At 40.2% G+C, this 18,297-nt stretch overlaps 2 protein-coding genes across 2 annotated transcripts in view; one reads left to right on the forward strand and one right to left on the reverse strand.

Moving 5' to 3' along the window:
- The window catches only part of PDZK1 (PDZ domain containing 1), a 48,072-nt gene extending 44,947 nt beyond the window's left edge, over positions 1–3,125 (reverse strand). The window contains exon 1 of the mRNA XM_036855034.1: positions 3,045–3,125. The gene's annotated coding sequence lies outside the window, so the exon portion shown is untranslated. The remainder of the gene's footprint in view (positions 1–3,044) is intronic.
- CD160 (CD160 molecule) overlaps positions 1–17,295 on the forward strand; it is a 39,401-nt gene extending 22,106 nt beyond the window's left edge. Inside the window, 6 exon segments of the mRNA XM_036866029.1 lie at positions 11,385–11,447; positions 12,098–12,133; positions 12,136–12,224; positions 12,227–12,413; positions 16,713–16,739; positions 16,742–17,295. Coding sequence (XP_036721924.1) covers positions 11,385–11,447; positions 12,098–12,133; positions 12,136–12,224; positions 12,227–12,413; positions 16,713–16,739; positions 16,742–16,902 — 563 coding nt within the window. The 3' untranslated portion in view covers positions 16,903–17,295.
- The last annotated feature ends 1,002 nt before the right edge of the window (positions 17,296–18,297 follow it).

The following is an 18,297-nucleotide window of genomic DNA, read 5'->3' on the forward strand; positions in this document are numbered from 1 at the left end:
ATCGTTGCAATCTCCCCAGCCATCAACAACCAAGGAGGAACAGAACAGAATAGAAATGGGTGAGGGGGTCACAAGTGAAGAAATAAGGTCAGTCATCCATCCCTTCACCCATACATACAGGACCATTTTGGCCGCCCTCACCCCTCATCTCCCCTGCTCCCCCAGCCTCCCTGCATCGCTCCTAGCCCATCTTCCCCTTCATCCTGCAGCAGCTCTGTTCTCTGTCCTACTTCTAAGCAAAGTCTTCTCTCAAGAAAAGACGAGGCACCTTTCTTTATACTTGAGGGCACATTCTGTCCTTATATCTTCTAGTTATTCTATTATCAGTCTTATCCTTATTATGAACTATCAAGTGAAAAAGCTTTCTCCCCCAAGGTGAAGAAAACAATTTCAAAGAGTGGTTTTTCTCAGCCCTTTCAGCACCTTAGTCTCTTTCTAACATGCAACAAAAAAAAAAAAAGAGGAAAAGGAGAAAGTGGCAGAGGGGGACGTGGAGGAGAGAGAGGAGAAAAAATTTCACAGTGAGGGTGGAAGAGGAGGAGAACAGCAGGAAGACCCCTGACTGCTAAAAAAGAACCCATTCTCTGGCTTTCAAAGACCAAAACTACCAGTAATGAAGGTACCAGCAATGACAGAAGTGGGAGATGGAGTTTTAACAAAAATGAAGAACAAGTCAAGGGCTGAGAGCTCATTCAAAGTGCTTTCACCAGAGCCCCCAGCCTGAGAGCAGGAAAGAAGAATTTCTGTCCCGAGGTAAAGAGCCCCACTGGGGACCTGGGGTCTGGGAGCAGGGATATGGGACAGTTGACAGGACTGCTCAGGCAAGGACAAGCTTCCAGTGAGGTCCCTGAAAAACCCCGTTTCTTGAAATGTTCTTTGCCCTCAGGAGCCTGGGAAGAGAAGTGTTCCTCGTGCCCACGGGGCTGGCATGCTCGCTCTTCTCCAGGGGGCTTTCAGGGATACAGCCTGGTCTGACAATATCCTCAAATGGGAAAGAACAAGACTGTGTGTTCATGGGAGGGAAATCCAGGTGAACTCCTTGAAGTAACTGTACCTGACAAAGCCTAAATTCCTTGTGCTGTTTTAAATCGTCCAGGCTACTTTCTTCTGTTCAGTCTTCATGGGGGATGAATGACAAATGGTTGTTCTTATCAATAAAAAGGAGATAGTTACCAGAGGAAAATTACCAAGATTTGAATCAACTCTCCTCTGGATCCCTCAAAGCCTGGCCTGGGAAAAGCCACTGGGCTCCATGGAGCTTGGTGCTCGCCGTGTGAGGCACCTTGAGGGAAGCTCACATCCCAGATGTATGCTCTGGGGGTGATGCAAAAAAGGGAGACTTTGGGCCACTGGCATGTTTTTGGCAGAGTAAACCTGGGAATTCCAGGGTGAAGATAATGGTTTGGAGATAGTTTTCCCCAAGTTCCAGAGTTATACACTTTAGTGGGAAGACACTTCACCTAGGAATCAGGAGACCTGGTTGCCTCAGTTTCCCTACATGCAAAATGAGGACCCTGTCCTGCAGGAGCTCTTAACTGAGGGTCCATGGGATCGTGACTCGGGGGAAAACATCACATCTTTATTTTCACCAGTCTCTAGTTGAAAGCATTTGCTTCAACTATGAATGTAGGCAACAAACCACATTAGAAGTTGCCATCAATAGAAATTACTTTCAAATCTCCTTACGGTTGTTACAGATTTCTCAAAATGTCCTATATGCTCATCACTACTATGAAATTACAATAGTTCATTAGGTTGATGCCACATCTAAAGAAGCATGTATACTACTCTATCACACATTCTTCTAATGTTTGGACAACCGTTTTGAAATAATTTGTTTCTTTTGTTACCTTATGTATTTTATTTTATGAATTTTTTAATGTTACTCTGAGAAGAGGCTCCACAGGCTTCACGAGACAACAGAAGTGTCCACAGCACATTTATGTTAAGATTGAGAAGCCCTGCTCTAGTGTGTTGAGAGGGGTCAGGACCGGAGGCCTGAGAAAGCAGACAAGCGCTCCAAGGGCCTCCTGACCCTAACTTTGGCTTACATACAAATCTGGCTCTACTCTAAGGAATCTGGTGTTACGGTGATTACTGAGATCCCGTCTCTGGGCCTGAAGCATCTTTTTCACTTTTGTGGGAGATCTGCAAACAGAGGTATTTGTGGAGCGGATTGCTACTGTTCCAGCTCCTCTGACAGGCTAGGTCTGGGCTTTGGTACAGGAGAGAATGGAGCCTCTTCTTTACAATCTTGTCCCCACCAGAAACCCTTGGGCACAGCTTCATGTGTCATTTAATCGTCACAACATTCCCATGACGCAGCTTTAAACACAAGAGGAATGTGTGGCTGAGCAATTTTACGAACGTGCCCGAAACCACACGAAGCTTGGATCTGAACCCAGGTGCCTCCCGCTCTAAAAGGTCGGGGAAAGGAGGGCGTGTCCTGTCGGCTGCGGCTGCGAGCTCTCCATACTGAGAGTCCACAGGCTCCGGGCAGCCAACGGAGTTGAGGAATCCCGGGGAAAAGGCTGAAAGGTGAGGGTGCCAGCCTGGTGCCAACCTAGTCTGCACCCTCATCCTTGCCCGCTCCGGCGCTGGCCACATTTTGTGAGGGAGAGGAGACTGCCTCCGGCGCCTGGTAGACCCAGAAAGTCCCTAGACTTCCCTCCCCACCACCTCTTCCTGCTAGTGAGGGCCAGCTGCCGCCCTAGTACAGGCTGTGACCCCAGGACCCACCAGACCCGATCTTGCACCCCCCAGACCTCCGCTACTAGTTTAGGTTTTCCCTGGCGGGCCCGCCCCCCTCCTCCCCCCACCCCGCCGCGCCCCGGCAGTTCTGGGGGCCAAAGGTTGGTCTCAGGAAGGCTTCAACTGGAAGGCAGCGCCCTCTAGCGGTCAGAGTGCAGAAGCAGCAGGGCCCAGTCTGCACCACACCAGGGTGCTCCCCGTCCGAAGCACAAAGGTCACCTATTCCAGGAGCATCCTTGTCCCATGGACCCCACCTACCCACAGCCCTCCACAACGGCCCACGACAGACTTACACGCTCTGCTTCAGCTCGGCCCTAGGCACCGCAAAGCCCGGCCACTCTTGCATCAGCGCCTGCGAGACGGCCAGCCTGTCTGCCGCTCTTTTCTTGGAAGCAGTCCCTACCCTGCCCCCTCCCATCCCGCTGCACCAGTCCCTAAGGAACCACGCCGGGAAAAGGCATATGACCTTCTCAATATCTCACAGCTAGCTAGTGCAGAGCCAGGACAGGAAGCCAAATCTCCCCAGCACACCCACCGTTGTGCCTGTAAGGCACCAGCTCCCCAAAGTCAGCAAACATCTGTCAAGGCCTAACTCCACTGCCATCTTGCAGCCTTTCCAGATCCCTCATTTAGAATTTCTCCTTCCCTATTCCTTGATATACTTTATGACCTTATTATCGTTATCAGCTTGTGTTGCAGCTGTTCCTGAATGGCTGGATGGGTGTGAGAAAAGAGGCAAAGGAAATTCCAAGAGAAAGACCCCATAACTTGGCGGTTAGAATCCTTGCTCCCGCACTTAGAAGCTGTGATTTTAAGCTGGTCACAATGCCTAAGTCTCCATATGCTTAGTTCAAATGACAGATTTTTAAATAACCATAATAGCTCAGTGTTTTATAAGAACTAAACACAATCATGTGTGTGGATGTGCTTGAGACACTGTAAATTGTCTCAAATATGAGGAACCATAAAAATAATCATAGCTAACATTTACTGAGCCCTGACTCTATGCCAGGCACTATACTAAGTAGTTTACATAGGTTGCTTCATGTAACCTACACAACAACCCTGGGAAGAGAATATTATCATCACCACTTTATAAATCAATAAGCAGATTTTCAAAGAGGTTAAAAAACTTGCCGAACATTATACAGCTAATAATTGTCAAAGCCAAATTACAAACCTGTCTTTCTGATTTTAGAGGCTGCATTTAACCACTAAAATAGTCTGTCTCTGCTGTTTTAGTTATCTCTCCGTGCCCTGTGTCTCCTGACACGTCATAGTTGCCCAGTGTTTGTCAAAGACATTCATTTATTAAGGGCTGAGCATAGTGCCTGTCCCAGGAGCCTAAGAAATTTGCTTGTCACCAAGTAAGTTTTGGGACCAGGACTTGGACACAAGCTGTCTGGCTCCAGAGTCTATGCTTTTAACCACACCCCTTGGCTGAAGGAATAATTGCAATCCTCTTTCTCTTTCTTTTCAAATCAGATAATGCTTGTAGTGAGACACAAAAGCATATCACTAAACTTTCCATGTTTTGTATCAGGAGTCAGCAGGACATTCTGTTAGAGACATGGTGAAGCACGAAGGTGTAACAACATAGGAGAGGGAACAAGAGGTCAAGGCTAAGGCAGCAGCGCTGGGGGCCAGATCACTGAGCTGCTGTTGCTGCTGGGATTTTTTATTAGGATTGTGACAAATTTATAGGTAAATATAAAGAAAATTAACAATTATCTCCATTTAGATTTTCTTTCATGTTCCTTAATAGTACTTTATAGTTTTTATCCTATAGGTCCTAATAGAAGTCTTGTTAAAGACAGAGAAAGAAAAGCATCATATGATATCACTTATATGTGAGATCTAAAAAAAATAATGATACAAATGAAATTACTTACAAAACAGAAATAGACCCACAGACATAGAAAACAAACTTATGGTTACCAAAGGGGATCATATGCTAATTGCATTATGGCAGAGAATGTGATCTTTTTGACAAAGATTCTTTGATATTTGCTTTATTGGCTAGTACATAATCAATTTTGTAATAAATAAATCTAAGGAAAGTAGAAGGAAAGAATCAAGTTAAATGTGGAAATCAACAATAGAAAATGATAGAACTATTAAGTAAGTTGAGCAGTTTATTCAGGAAAAACAAGCAATAAAATAGATAATTAACTAATGTAATCAAGGAAAAAAGGGAAAGAAAACACAAATACACAAAATAAAAAAATAAAAAGAAAGAACTATGAATGCAGAGGAAATTTAAAGAACCATAAAAACCCCTTTTCTCAATTCTATGAATATAAATCATAGACAAAGCAGATAATTTTCTAAAAAAAATTTCAATGCACAAAAACTGTTTCCAGTAAAGAAAAAATACTAAATAGAATAATTACTAAACAAGAAATAGACAAAAATTATTATGGCCTAACTTTCCCCCTAAATATTTGCCCAGTTAGTATCACTGGAGAATTCTACTAAACCTTTAAAAAACAGATTATTCCAATGCGATTGAAATTGTTCCTGAGCTTAAAAAAGAAGTTTCCAAATTCTTTTTGTGAAGTGAGCATAACATTTATTCCAAAACCCAATAAAAGTAACACCAAAAAATTTAAAAAATCAATCTTATTGAAGAATATTGAAGCAAAAGTCTTAAATAAAATACTATGAAACAAGATTGCTTTGGCTATTCAGGGTCTTTTGTGTTTCCATACAAATGATCCCAAATAGCCAAAGCAATCTTGGGAAAGAAAAACGGAGCTGGAGGAATCAGACTCCCTGACTTCAGATTATACTACAAAGCTACAGTCATCAAAACAGTATGGCACTGGCACAAAACCAGAAATATAGATCAATGGAACAGGATAGAAAGTCCAGAGATAAACCCACGCACTTATGGTCAACTAATCTATGACAAAGGAGGCAAGGATACACAGTGGAGAAAAGACAGTCTCTTCAATAAGTAGTGCTGGGAAAACTGGACAGCTACATGTAAAAGAATGAAATCAGAACACTAACACCATACAAAAAAATAAACTTAAAATGGATTAAAGAACTAAACATAACGCTGGAAACTATAAAACTCTTAGAGAGAAACACAGGCAGAACACTCTCTGACATAAATTGCAGCAATATCTTTTTTGATCCACCTCCTAGAGCAATGAAAATAAAAATAAAAATAAACAAATATGACCTAATAAAACTTAAAAGCTTTTGCATAGCAAAGGAAATCATAAACAAAATGAAAATACAACCCACAAAATGGGAGAAAATATTTGCAAATGAAGCAACCAACAAGGGATTACTCTCCAAAGTATACAAACAAAACAGCTCATGCAGCTCAACATCAAAAAAACAAACAACCCAATCAAAAAATGGGCAGAGGGATTTCCCTGGTGGCGCAGTGGTTGAGAATCCGTCTGCCAATGCAGGGGACACGGGTTCAAACCCTGGTCCGGGAAGATCCCACATGCCATGGAGCAACTAAGCCCATGTGCCACAGCTACTGAGCCTGCGCTCTAGAGCCCACGAGCCACAACTACTGAGCCCGCGTGCCACAACTACTGAAGCCCGCGTGCCTAGAGCCCATGCTCCGCAACAAGAGAAGCCACTGCAGTGAGAAGCCCGTGCACCGCAACGAAGAGTAGCCCCCACTCACCGCAACTAGAGAAAGCCCACGTGCAGCAACAAAGACCCAACACAGCCAAAAATAAATAAATTAATTAATTTTTTAAAAAGTACATATGCTTTTAAAATAAAAATGGGCAGAAGATCTAAATAGACATTTCTCCAAAGAAGACATACAGATGGCAAAAAAACACATGAAAAGATGTTCAGCCTCACTAATTATTAGAGAAATGCAAATCAAAACTACAATGTGGTATCACCTCACACCATCAACAGAATGGCCATCAACAAAAAATCTACAAACAATAAATGCTGGAGAGGGTGGGGAGAAAAGGGAACCCTCCTACACTGTTGGTAGGAATGTAAATTGGTACAACCATTATGGAGAACAGTATGGAGGTTCCTTAAAAAACTAAATATAGAACTACCATATGATTCAATAATCCCACTCCAAGGCATATATCCCGAGAAAACCATAATTCAAAAAGATACATGCATCCCAATGTTCACTGCAGTATTATTTACAATAGCCAAGACATGGAAGCAACCTAAATGTCCATTGACACAGGAGTGGATAAAGAAGATGTGGTACATATATACAATGGAATATTACTCAGCCATTAAAGAAGAACGAAATAATGCCATATGCAGCAACATGGATGGACCTACAGATTGTCATACCGAGTGAAGTGAGTCAGACAGAGAAAGACAAACATCATATGATATCCCTTATATGTGGAATCTAAAAAAAATGGTACAAATGAACTTATCTACAAAACAGAAATAGTCATAGATGTAGAAAACAAACTTGTGGTTACCAGGGGCAAAAAAGGTGGGGAGGGATAAATTGGGAGATTGGAATTGACATATACACACACTACTATATAAAATAGGTAACTAATAAGGACCTATTGTATAGCACGGGGAACTCTACTCAGTACTCTGTAATGACCTATATAGGAAAATAATCTAAAAAAGAGTGGATATATGTATATGTATAACTGACTCACTTTGCTGTACAGAATAAAGTAACACAACATTGTAAATCAACTATACTCCAATAAATTTTTTTTAAATATTATGAAACAGAAGCCAGCAGCATATTAAAAGACTAATATACCAAGACCAAATGTTATTTTTGTTTTTGTTTTGTTTTTTAGGATTGCAAGGATGCATCAATTTTAGGAAATCTATTAACATTGACCACCATACTAATATGTGAATAAAGAAAAATCATAGGGTCATTTTTGTTGATGTTTAAAAACCAATGTAAAAGCATTCAGTATTTATTCTAGATATCTTAAAAACTCAATAAAATAGAAATAAATATATATTCCCTAACATAATAAAATATATCTCATCCCCAAAGCTAGCACAACGCTTAATAAGGAAACAACTGAAGAATCCCCCATTAAACTAAGAAAAAAGACAGGACTCATTATCACCACTATTATTTAATATTTTCTGGAGATATTAACCAATACAATTAGACAAGAGAAAGAAATTAGAGATATAAAAATAGAAAAGGAAGTAATTATCATTATTTACAAATAATATGATTGCATGACTAGAAAATCCAAGAGAAACAACTGAAAAATTATTAAAAACAATTACAGAATTGAGTAAGAGAAGATAACTGGGTATGAAATTAATATTTAATCATCAGTTATCTTTCAGGTGTGAAAAACAATGAAGAGTTAAAAGATATAATGAATGATATAAATTAAAATGATATAAAGATACAAACAAACATAAAAGATGCAATGGGAAAGAGATAATATTTTCAGCAGTGACATAAAATATTAAATACTCAGAAATAAGCTTAAGAAATGGACAAGACCTTTATGAAAAAACTTCTAAACATGGCCAAGCTACACACGTATCAAAACACAAGACTGTAAAAATGGTAAGGAATATCATGTTCTTGGATCAAAAAAATCAATGTCACAAAAATTTCAATTCTAAGTTAAAATATAAATAGAACATAACCCAATTTTAAAAATACCAGTAGGTCTTCTTGTTGGTAGATGGTGGGAAGGGAGAGACCAGATAAGCAGATTATAAAAATTAGATAGAAAATTAAGTTAATAGAAAAATTCTGAAAAAGTAAAGAGGGGGACTAAATATTAAAATATTCTAAATCTATAAAAATGATTAGACATTTAAAAATATTAACAAATATATAAATTACTATTTTCTAGGAATTAAAATATAAATCTAAAATTTGTCAGGCACATATATAAACAGTATGAATGTACAGAAATAGGCATGCATACACACAGATGTATTGAATATATGACAAAGCATTTCAAGTCAACAGTGAAAAGAAGTTTCACTCAACTAAAGGTACTGGAATGACTGGTAGACAACTTGAAAAATTAAGTTGGTTCTGTACCTCACACCTTCCACCAAAATAAATTTCATGAAGACCAAAAAATTTAACGTAAAAAATGAAAAAATACGAATACTGGAAGAAACCATGGGAGAATTTTTTCAGTCTTGGGGTGGAGATGGTCTGTATACATGTCACATAATTATATGAAAACAAAAAGATTCCTGCAAAACAAAAACTACCATAGGGAAAGATGAATGGCAAACTAGAAAAATATTTCTACCTCCTATCACAAAGGACTAATTTTTTGAGTATATAAAGAGCACCTACAAATCAATCTGAAAACACCACCAAAGACATCAACCCAATAGGAAACGGGCAACTTTATGGAAAGGGAAAAACAAATGTCTCTTGAACATGTAAAAATGTGCTTAACCTCGGTCATGATAAGATAACTATAAATTAAAACTACATTAAGGCCATTTTTCACTTCTCAAATTAGCATCATATTGTTGGCATGGGTATGAGGAAGCATTTCATATGTTGCTGGTGGAAAGGTATGCTGGTGCAACCTCTATGGAGGAAAATATGGCAATATTTCTCAAAATTGCAAATGCATATACCCTTTGACCAGCAATGCCATTTCTAGAGATTCATCATTTGCAAAATGATGTATGTACAGGGTAGGGTTTGGAAAAGAAAAAATTGGAAATAATCAAAATGCTCACTGATGGAAATCTATGTCAATAAATTCACATAATTATAAATACTGTGCAGCAATTTTTAAAGAGGGAAAGCGCTTTATGTACTGATATGGAATGGTCTCCATGACATACTGGTAAGTGAAAAAGCAAAATGTAGAACATCATTTGTTGTTGCTATTATTGTTGTTTTTTAAAAAAAGGAGGGCTTCCCTGGTGGTGCAGTGGTTGAGAATCTGCCTGCCAATGCAGGCGACACGGGTTCGAGCCCTGGTCTGGGAGGATCCCACATGCCACGGAGCAACTGGGCCCGTGAGCCACAACTACTGAGCCTGCGCGTCTGGAGCCTGTGCTCCGCAACCAGAGAGGCCGTGACAGTGAGAGGCCCGCGCACCGCGATGAAGAGTGGCCCCCGCTTGCCGCAACTAGAGAAAGCCCTCGCACAGAAACGAAGACCCAACACAACCAAAAAATAATAATAATAATAATTAATAAAGTAAAAATAAATAAATAAAATTTAAAAAAAAAAAAAAAAAAAAAAAGGAAAAATAAGGAATTGCTTATATATGCACAGAATATCTGTAGAAGGGTCCACAACAACAAAGCAACATTGGTCAATAATAGATCACTGGGGAGTGGGAGTAGGAAGAAATCTTTTAACTGTATACCCCTCTCTACTCTTTGAATTTTAAACCCTGTGGATGTAATTACCTATCCAAAAATCCTATCCCATTGTAGTTTGGTTACAAACTACAAAAGTGCTTAAATATATTTTTAACATCTACACAGAGAGAGGATTTTTTCAAATAAAAATATTTATTTTATATACATAGCTCTGCAATTTGCCTTTTTTTTTGACATGATGGTATATTATGGACATCTGCCTTTAGGCCCATATTTATAGAACTCATTCTTTTTAATATATAATATTCTATTGTGTAAATTAATCAAAATTTATTCAACCATTTCCCTTTTGATGAAAATTCAGGTATTTTCTTGGTTTTGGTTTTTGTTCAGTATGGGTTTTTTGACGTGAAAATAATTTTTCTTAGCTAAAATTAGAAGATATAAATATAAAGGTAAAATAATAAAAATATTGGAAGAAAATTATAACCTCAGCCTGAGGGTAACTTACTTAAACAATAAAGGAAACACAAATGACTTAGGAAAGAGAAGTGTATTGTATTTAACTACATACAAATGTAAATTTTCCTTATGGAAAAAAATAAAGTCAAGAGACAACGAAGTGAAAGAAACTGTTTAAAAAAAAAGAAAGAAAAAATGGCAACAGGTTAATATCTCTAATATAGAGAAAGTTCCTAGAATTTGATTTTTTTAAAAACATGCAAAGAATATGAACAGGCAATTCATAGAAGAGGAAATACTAATTGCCAATAAATGTATGATGAGATCCTCACCCTCACTAGTCATAGTTTCGAAGGCAAAACAACAGTGAGGTCTAATTTTTCATCCATCAGATTGGCAAAAATGTAAAAGATAATAACCAGTATTGGCAAGTTCATGAAGAAATGTACATTAAATATTCTTGCTGAACATCTGAATCTCAACCATCTTTTTGGAGAGCAATCCGATAACATAGTAGAAAAAAATTTTAATGTTCATATTCTTTGACCCAGCAACCCAACTTAATTTAGGGGAAAAAAATCTGAAAATATAGCCTTTAGTGTCTCTCTATGCCTCTTCTCTCTTTCTCTCTTTTCCCCTATCTTCTCTCCAGTGCACCTCATTTAATTAATTGTGTTACTTCCCAGTCAGCTGGACTGTCCTGTCCAAGCCCTCCTCCACCTCCATTAGACTCTAGCCAACCGAGGCTACTGCCTGAATTAGGGAGATGGTCTTGGATCCCTGTAAGGCCTTGTCTAGGAGTTCCCCTTGTGCTTTCGGAAAAGTGAGGCCAAGGACATCAGCAGAGCCAACATCTGCTTCGAGTTCCTGGGGCTCTTGACAACATGCAGCACCTGGCAGAGGCTGCTTTGCCCTGGCCATTCTGCTGGCAATTGTGGAGAACAAGCTTGGTCGTGAGGACAGCCCATCCCAAGGTCCCCAGAGCAGAGACAGCCATCAGGGAAGCTCCTGAGCTCATGAGGGGTGGATCCCATGATTGTTTTCTGGTGGGGAAGAAAAGGACCCATTCTTCTTGACACTAATGAAAGGGTGAAAAATATAGTTTCTTTTTCTTTTTTGTTAGAACTAATACTATTGCCCTCCCCACCAGACATTCTGCCTCTGCTATATGTTGCAAAAAAGCCTGGTAATTTGGCCCTCAGGCTCTTACACACTATAAATTTATGAAATCCAGGTTTGACATCTGGATACTACAATATTTGTCAACTTTAGCAACCCACTTAACCACTCTGTGCCTCAGTTTAACTGTAAAATGGGAACAATAATACCTGTCGCTAGGGCTATACCAAAGATTAGATGTATACAAAAGAAGTTCCAGTTGAAGAGTAGAAACAAAATATAAAGCAATTCTGAATTAATGAAGAACTGGGATTGCAGATCTCCCTCAGATACGGGTGTAGCCTGTAGGCTACTCTTCTAAGAGGGTGGTATTTAATGTCTGTGGAGCAGCCCTCATCTCTGCCTCAACATTTATATGTGAGTGAATTTAGATTACCATGTATACACCCGACTTCCATGGCTAACGCTTCTCTTCCCATTCCAGGATGAATGCACATCCTCAGCTCAACTTCCCAGGAGGGAAAGCAACTGTGTTGCTTAAAAAAGAAGAGGCTGAGGCGGGTATGGTGTTTTTGTGCAAGGACAAGTCTTAAGACTGTTCCCCTGAGACTATAGCTTGGAGCAACTGAGACTTAAATTGGATCCTGGGAGAGATGGTATCAGTGAAATATCATCTCAGTTGGTGTTCACCATAAACCAAGCCATGGCATTGGACAGTGAGACCTACCAGCGGTGTGCCAGAAGCCAGAAGCTGGATATCTGCCTTCAGGGCCATTATTTCTCTGTTTGAGTCACAGGGGGTCTCCTGGTATCCCCAATGCCACCAGGTTGGACAGTAAGCAGGGTCAACAGCTAAAGACAGAAGTAGTTATTTCAGGTCCTGGATAGGCAGTCTCCTTGGAGAAGAGTCCTTCCCATTACTCAAATCCTTTTCCATCACTCCCATTGGCAAATGCTGCCTTTCCCTAAAGCATGGATACAAAGGTATCTCATTTTGTCTGTAATTTAAAAAATCCTTCTGAGGTAGCCATCCCATTTTTATTAACACAGACCGAATCACAGCAGGAAAAGCAACTTATCCAAAGCCACTCACTGAGCAGTGCCAGTAAAAGCAGAAAGGTCTGGAATTTAGGCCTCCCGATTCCCAATTCAGTCTCTCAGAGATGTGGCTATATTTCTAAATATAGGCACTGAGCCTTCAGGCTGGGAAAGAAAGGTGGATAAAATGGATAGTTGTCTTAAAGAGCATTTAGTCATAAGAAACAGAAACCCACTCAAATTGCCATAGATTAATGGGGGAAAAAATAATAAAGAAGAAGTATAGCTAGCCCTCATGAGTTCTGGTTTCTGGAATCAGAAACCAGAAAGCCAAAAGAACCCAAAACAGTCACTGTCTCCTCTCTGGGGCAGCAAGGCCTCCCCTCTCTGCATATTTCCTCATTTTGTGCATGCTGCCCTGCTCTGTTACTATTTTGGCACAGCCTAAATATGGCCACCGCAGCCTCAGCTTTATGTATATGACTTCTTCATAGTCCTAGACAATGGAGCAAGTCTTCAAAACTGAAAATTATGTTCTACTTAGAATTCTATACCCAAACTACCAATCAAACATGAGGAAAGAATGAAGACACTGTCAGACACACAGTGACTCCAAAAAAAAAAAAAAAAATTGCCTTTCATATGACCTTTCTTAAGGAGCTACCAGAGGATGTGCTTCAGTAAAACAAGAAAGTGAATCGGTAGAGTGGATAAAATGGGATCCAGGAAACAAGAAATCTAACAGGGGGAGGGGATAAAGAAATTCTAGAATTAAAAAGGGCCAAAAAGGGCAGTTAGTCCTGAAGAAAGCAAAAGATACAGGACTCTGAAAGATCTCTAGGGGGTGAAAATGGAATTGACAGATCATCTCTCTGATGGCCCATGACAGATCTGACGAGGGATTAAAGATATGGATATGAAGGGCTTCCCTAGTGGCGCAGTGGTTGAGAATCTGCCTGCCAATGCAGAGGACACGGGTTCGAGCCCTGGTCTGGGAAGATCCCACATGCCACGGAGCAACTAGGCCTGTGAGCCACAACTACTGAGCCTGAGCGTCTGGAGCCTGTGCTCCACAACAAGAGAGGCCACGATAGTGAGAGGTCCGCGTACCGCGATGAAGAGTGGCCCCCGCTTGCCACAACTAGAGAAAGCCCTCGCACAGAAACGAAGACCCAACACAGCCAAAAATAAAAAATAAATAAATACATTAAAAAAATAATAATAACACAGTTGTCTAACTTTCTTTTAAAAAAAAATATGGATATGGAAAACTCTGCCTGTTTAAAAAAAATTAAGGTGATCATCATCTCCAGGGAAAACACTAAATTTTACAAAAGGAAACGTAATCATAGTACACAACTTGGCTCTGTAATAAGTAACATTTATGGAATCCAAATTATGTAAAAATTAACTAAAATTTATAATATAATGATTTTTTTTGAAAGATGCAGAGAAGGGTAGGGGTTAAGAGAACCATATCTTCATCTTCTATAACAGAAAATCAATAGATAATGTCTAAACTTTATCATCAAGAGTGGTAATATTAGCATTTTATGTAGGAATGTGGTAAAACACCTCAAAGAGTTGATAGTGGTTGTCTCTGAGAATAAAAAGACACTGCTATTACCTTTTATGAACTTTCAAATACTATCTTTTTGACTTTAAGAAAAATAGATGTAAATTACACCCACCCACCCCCAAATAAAAACCTGTCCCAGAGCCTTTTAACAAATGTTTTCATCATCACCTACGGTCAGTAGTTAATCCAAATTTTCTACTTCAGTCTAGGTTGATTCTATTTTCTTCCTTGCTTCCTGGCGTCTTCCCATCTGACCTAACTAGCTTAGCGTTCAGCACTTCCATTCTCTTCCTTATCAAACTCTCATCTTTATTGGCTTCTGTGACTCTGTTTCCCCCTGGTTTTTCTACTTTTCTGGCTGTTCTTTTCTCTCCTTCTCTGCCTGTTTCCTCCTCCCACCTCTCAAACATGAAAATTCATTCCTCAACTCATTCCCCACTCCTTCAATCTTTTCTCTCTACTCTCTCTCCCAATTTCTGATCTACCCTCATGATTTAAACCTGCACCTCCTGGGACTTCCCTGGTGGTCCAGTGGTTAAGACTCCACGCTTCCAACGCAAGGAGCACGGGTTTGACCCTAGTTGGGGAACTAAGATTCTGTATGCTGCGTGGCGCAGCCCCCCAAAATTTAAAAATACAAAATAATAAAGTCTTGGCAACTCCCTGGTGGTCCAGTGGTTAGGACTCAGCGCTTTCACCAACGTGGGCCCAGGTCAAAAAATAAATAAAGTCTTTAAAAAAGAAAACCAAATCACTCAAAATCAAACCTATCCTCCTGAGACCATATTTCTGTTCATGATTCACAGTCAAAACCTTGGTTCCTCCTTTTTTCTCTTCCCCCATCCAGTCAGTTACTAACTACTACTAGTTCTTTCCCACATTCATTCCTTTCTTTCCAAAGGTGTTTTCCAGGTCTTCATCATCTCACACTTAAAATATTCCAATAGTCTCCTAAGTGGTAAGCCCCAGATCTCAAATCTGCCCATGTTTTACTCATCTTTATACCTCCCACACCTACCTCAGAGCCTGGCACTGAGCTATTGCCTAGTAAGTGGTCCATCAACTAGATACTGTCTCTGCCTCTAATCCATACTGCCACCAGACATCTTTCTAAAATGCTGATTTGTACATACCACCCCAGAGTTTTAATGGCTTTTCACTGTCTATGTGACAGTGATTAGTTTAGCGTGGCACTGAAGGCGCTCTATAAAATTTCATTCTACTACTTATGTGAATACTCTGTTCCGGTGGATCTCACTAATGGAAACTCCTCTTTCATTCATCTAAACTTATTGATTGCGTATCCCAGGCACGGTGCTAAGTCTTGGAGAATAGAATGGGAGTACGACAAAGCCGCTGCTCCTTATAATCCAGTATTGATGTTCTCCTAATACACCTTAAGTATTTCTACTTGCGATGGTTCTCTCTAAGATAGAAAGCCTTTATCATCCTCTCAGCATATTTAAGTATTAGAGTCAGTAAATATGGATGCTCACCAAATGTGGAGATAAGGTTCCTTTCGGAACATGAAACTAATAAGACCAAACAGGTAACAGATAATATCAATAAGCAATGTCTACCATTTACTGAGTTTTCTCTGAGTAAACTGCCTGCGTGCCAGGCATTGTGCTAAGTGATACATTATTTCATTTAATCTTCATGGCCTTTTGAGTTAGGTACTATTCTTGTCCTGTGACAATCAGGCTCAAAGGTAATTTGTGTAAGTTCACTCAGCTAGTAAATAATGGACAAAAATCCGTATCTATTACAAAACCCAAGATTTTATTTATTTTTAATTAATTAATTTATTTTTGGCTGTGTTGGGTCTTTGTTGCTGCACCCAGTCTTTCTCTAGTTGCCGCGAGCGGGGCTACTCTTCGTTGCAGCGCGCAGCTTCTCATTGCGGTGGCTTCTCTTGTTGCGGAGCACAGGCACGCACGCGGGCTTCAGTAGTTGTGGCTCACGGGCTCTAGAGCGCAGGCTCAGTAGTTGTGGTGCACAGGCTTAGTTGCTCCACGGCATGTGGTATCTTCCCGGACCAGGGCTCGAACCCGTGTCCCCTGCATTTGCAGGCGGATTCTTAACCACTGCACCACCAGGGAAGTACAAAACCCACGATTTTAACTTAGACTAAACTGCTTGACCCACTCCAGAAGATGGTTTTTAAGTGAGACTTGGAGACACCCAACTCCAAAGTAACTAAGCTATTTTAGCTGTCTCTCTGGCAAGACTTGAGTTCCTTCAAGGTAGGCCTATTTGCATCCCCACTGTGACACACATAGATTCTGTATTTATTTATTGCCACTTAAGTACGTCATCATCACCACCCACAAATGTTAAAAAATACTTATGTGGGCAACGGATTATACTGAGAGGTATCCTTGGGGATCATAAAAAAGATGTCCTGAGATTATGCAAAAGGAGGTATTAGTAATTTCCAAAACTCTCTCCTGATCCATTGATTCTCTTCTGAACCAGAGAGTGAACTACACAGTAATGGGATTGAAACAGGACACCCCAAGTTTGGCCACAATAAAGGTGCTCTCAGTTCAGGCTTCCTGCAAGAAAAGGTCTGGATGATGCTGGTCACCAGCCTGGTGGCCCTTCAAGGTATGTTCAGAAGAGCTTTTAGCACCCCAAGAAATGAGAGTGCTATACCTTTAACATCTTGATTACTCTCCAGGAGAAGGGTGGAAAGGAAGCCCAGAGTGGGACAGGGCAATGCTCCTTAGGCCCTGGCTGTCCACATGAAAACATCACACCAGTATGAGGGCAAAATTGGTCCAAAGGGCCATACTAACTAGGGGATGATAGATGAATCAGACTTTCATTGGGTAGGAGGTCACACCTATGAGGAAAGCAAGCCTGTGGGAGAGGCAAGCAAATACAAATACCTCTACTTACTGGATGAACAGAGGGCTACAAGTTGAGGCAACAGATGTTTGGCTATAATGTGAAGATGAGCACGGCAAGAAACAGACTTGGTCTGGAGGTGGGTTTTAAACAATGCAGCTCTTCAGCAAAGGTTGATGGCCAGATTGAGTATATAAAACTCTTGTAGTTGAGTCCTCTGAGCATCATTTATCAATGTCCATTAGTTTTCCCTATTAGATAAAAAAGATATTGGAACTTGCAATTACACATTTGCATAATCAGTAACTGATGCAGGTTTTTGCCTCTCCTTGGCATTCTTAATTCCAAGCCTTATTTAGGCCTTCCTCAATTCAATAACAACCACTGTGCCACCAGAATGTAAGCTCTGTAAGTGCAGAAGCTTTGTCTTGTTTACCCCAACCAAAAACAGTACCAGGCACATAGCAGGCTCTTAATAGATTTGTTTAAAGAATTTGTATGACAGGTTAGGCTTTCCATATGGTGACTCTAACCTCATGCAATGCTTCCAGGTAAATATTCCCCAATTACTCACCAGCAAATGGGTATAAGGAGGTTAAAGGTTGCCCCAGTGCATGGGAATTAATACAGGACCTTCTCACTCCAAAATCCGTGCTCTCAGTGATTATCTACTACATGCTAAGCACTTTCTCTCTCAACTCCATCACCACTCTCCCCATTCTGAGATTGCTTCCTCCCATTTCCAGAAACAGGACCACCTAACACTCCCTTATTCCAGCCCCTTAACTGCAAACTATCAAAGGAAAACAAAGACCGCATCTGTGATCCTTGGCAAGCACCTGCCAAATGTAAGCCTACGCCAGTTTTCAGGGAGAAACTGGTGAATATCAAGCAGTCTGACCCTTCAGACATAATTCTTTATTGAATCTAAATCTTCTCAGATGGTTAGGCTATTTCATTGGCAAAATCAATTTTATTTCATACATATTAAAAACTCTAAAGAGAAAAGCAGATTGGGTCTAGCCATACAACCTACTTTTGACACCCAAGTTATGCGAGAGGAAAAAATCTCTAAGCTCTTTTCCCTTTTCTAGTCAGGTGAAGAGACTGAACTTTTGATAGGTCATTCCTTTCATCACTCTTCCCACCTCAAGACTCAGCAGAATTATGGAAGTGGTAGTGTTCCGTAGAACAAAAGTACACCCATCTTGTCA

This window comes from Balaenoptera musculus, chromosome 1 (assembly GCF_009873245.2).
Source record: "Balaenoptera musculus isolate JJ_BM4_2016_0621 chromosome 1, mBalMus1.pri.v3, whole genome shotgun sequence".
NCBI classification, from domain to species: domain Eukaryota; kingdom Metazoa; phylum Chordata; class Mammalia; order Artiodactyla; family Balaenopteridae; genus Balaenoptera; species Balaenoptera musculus.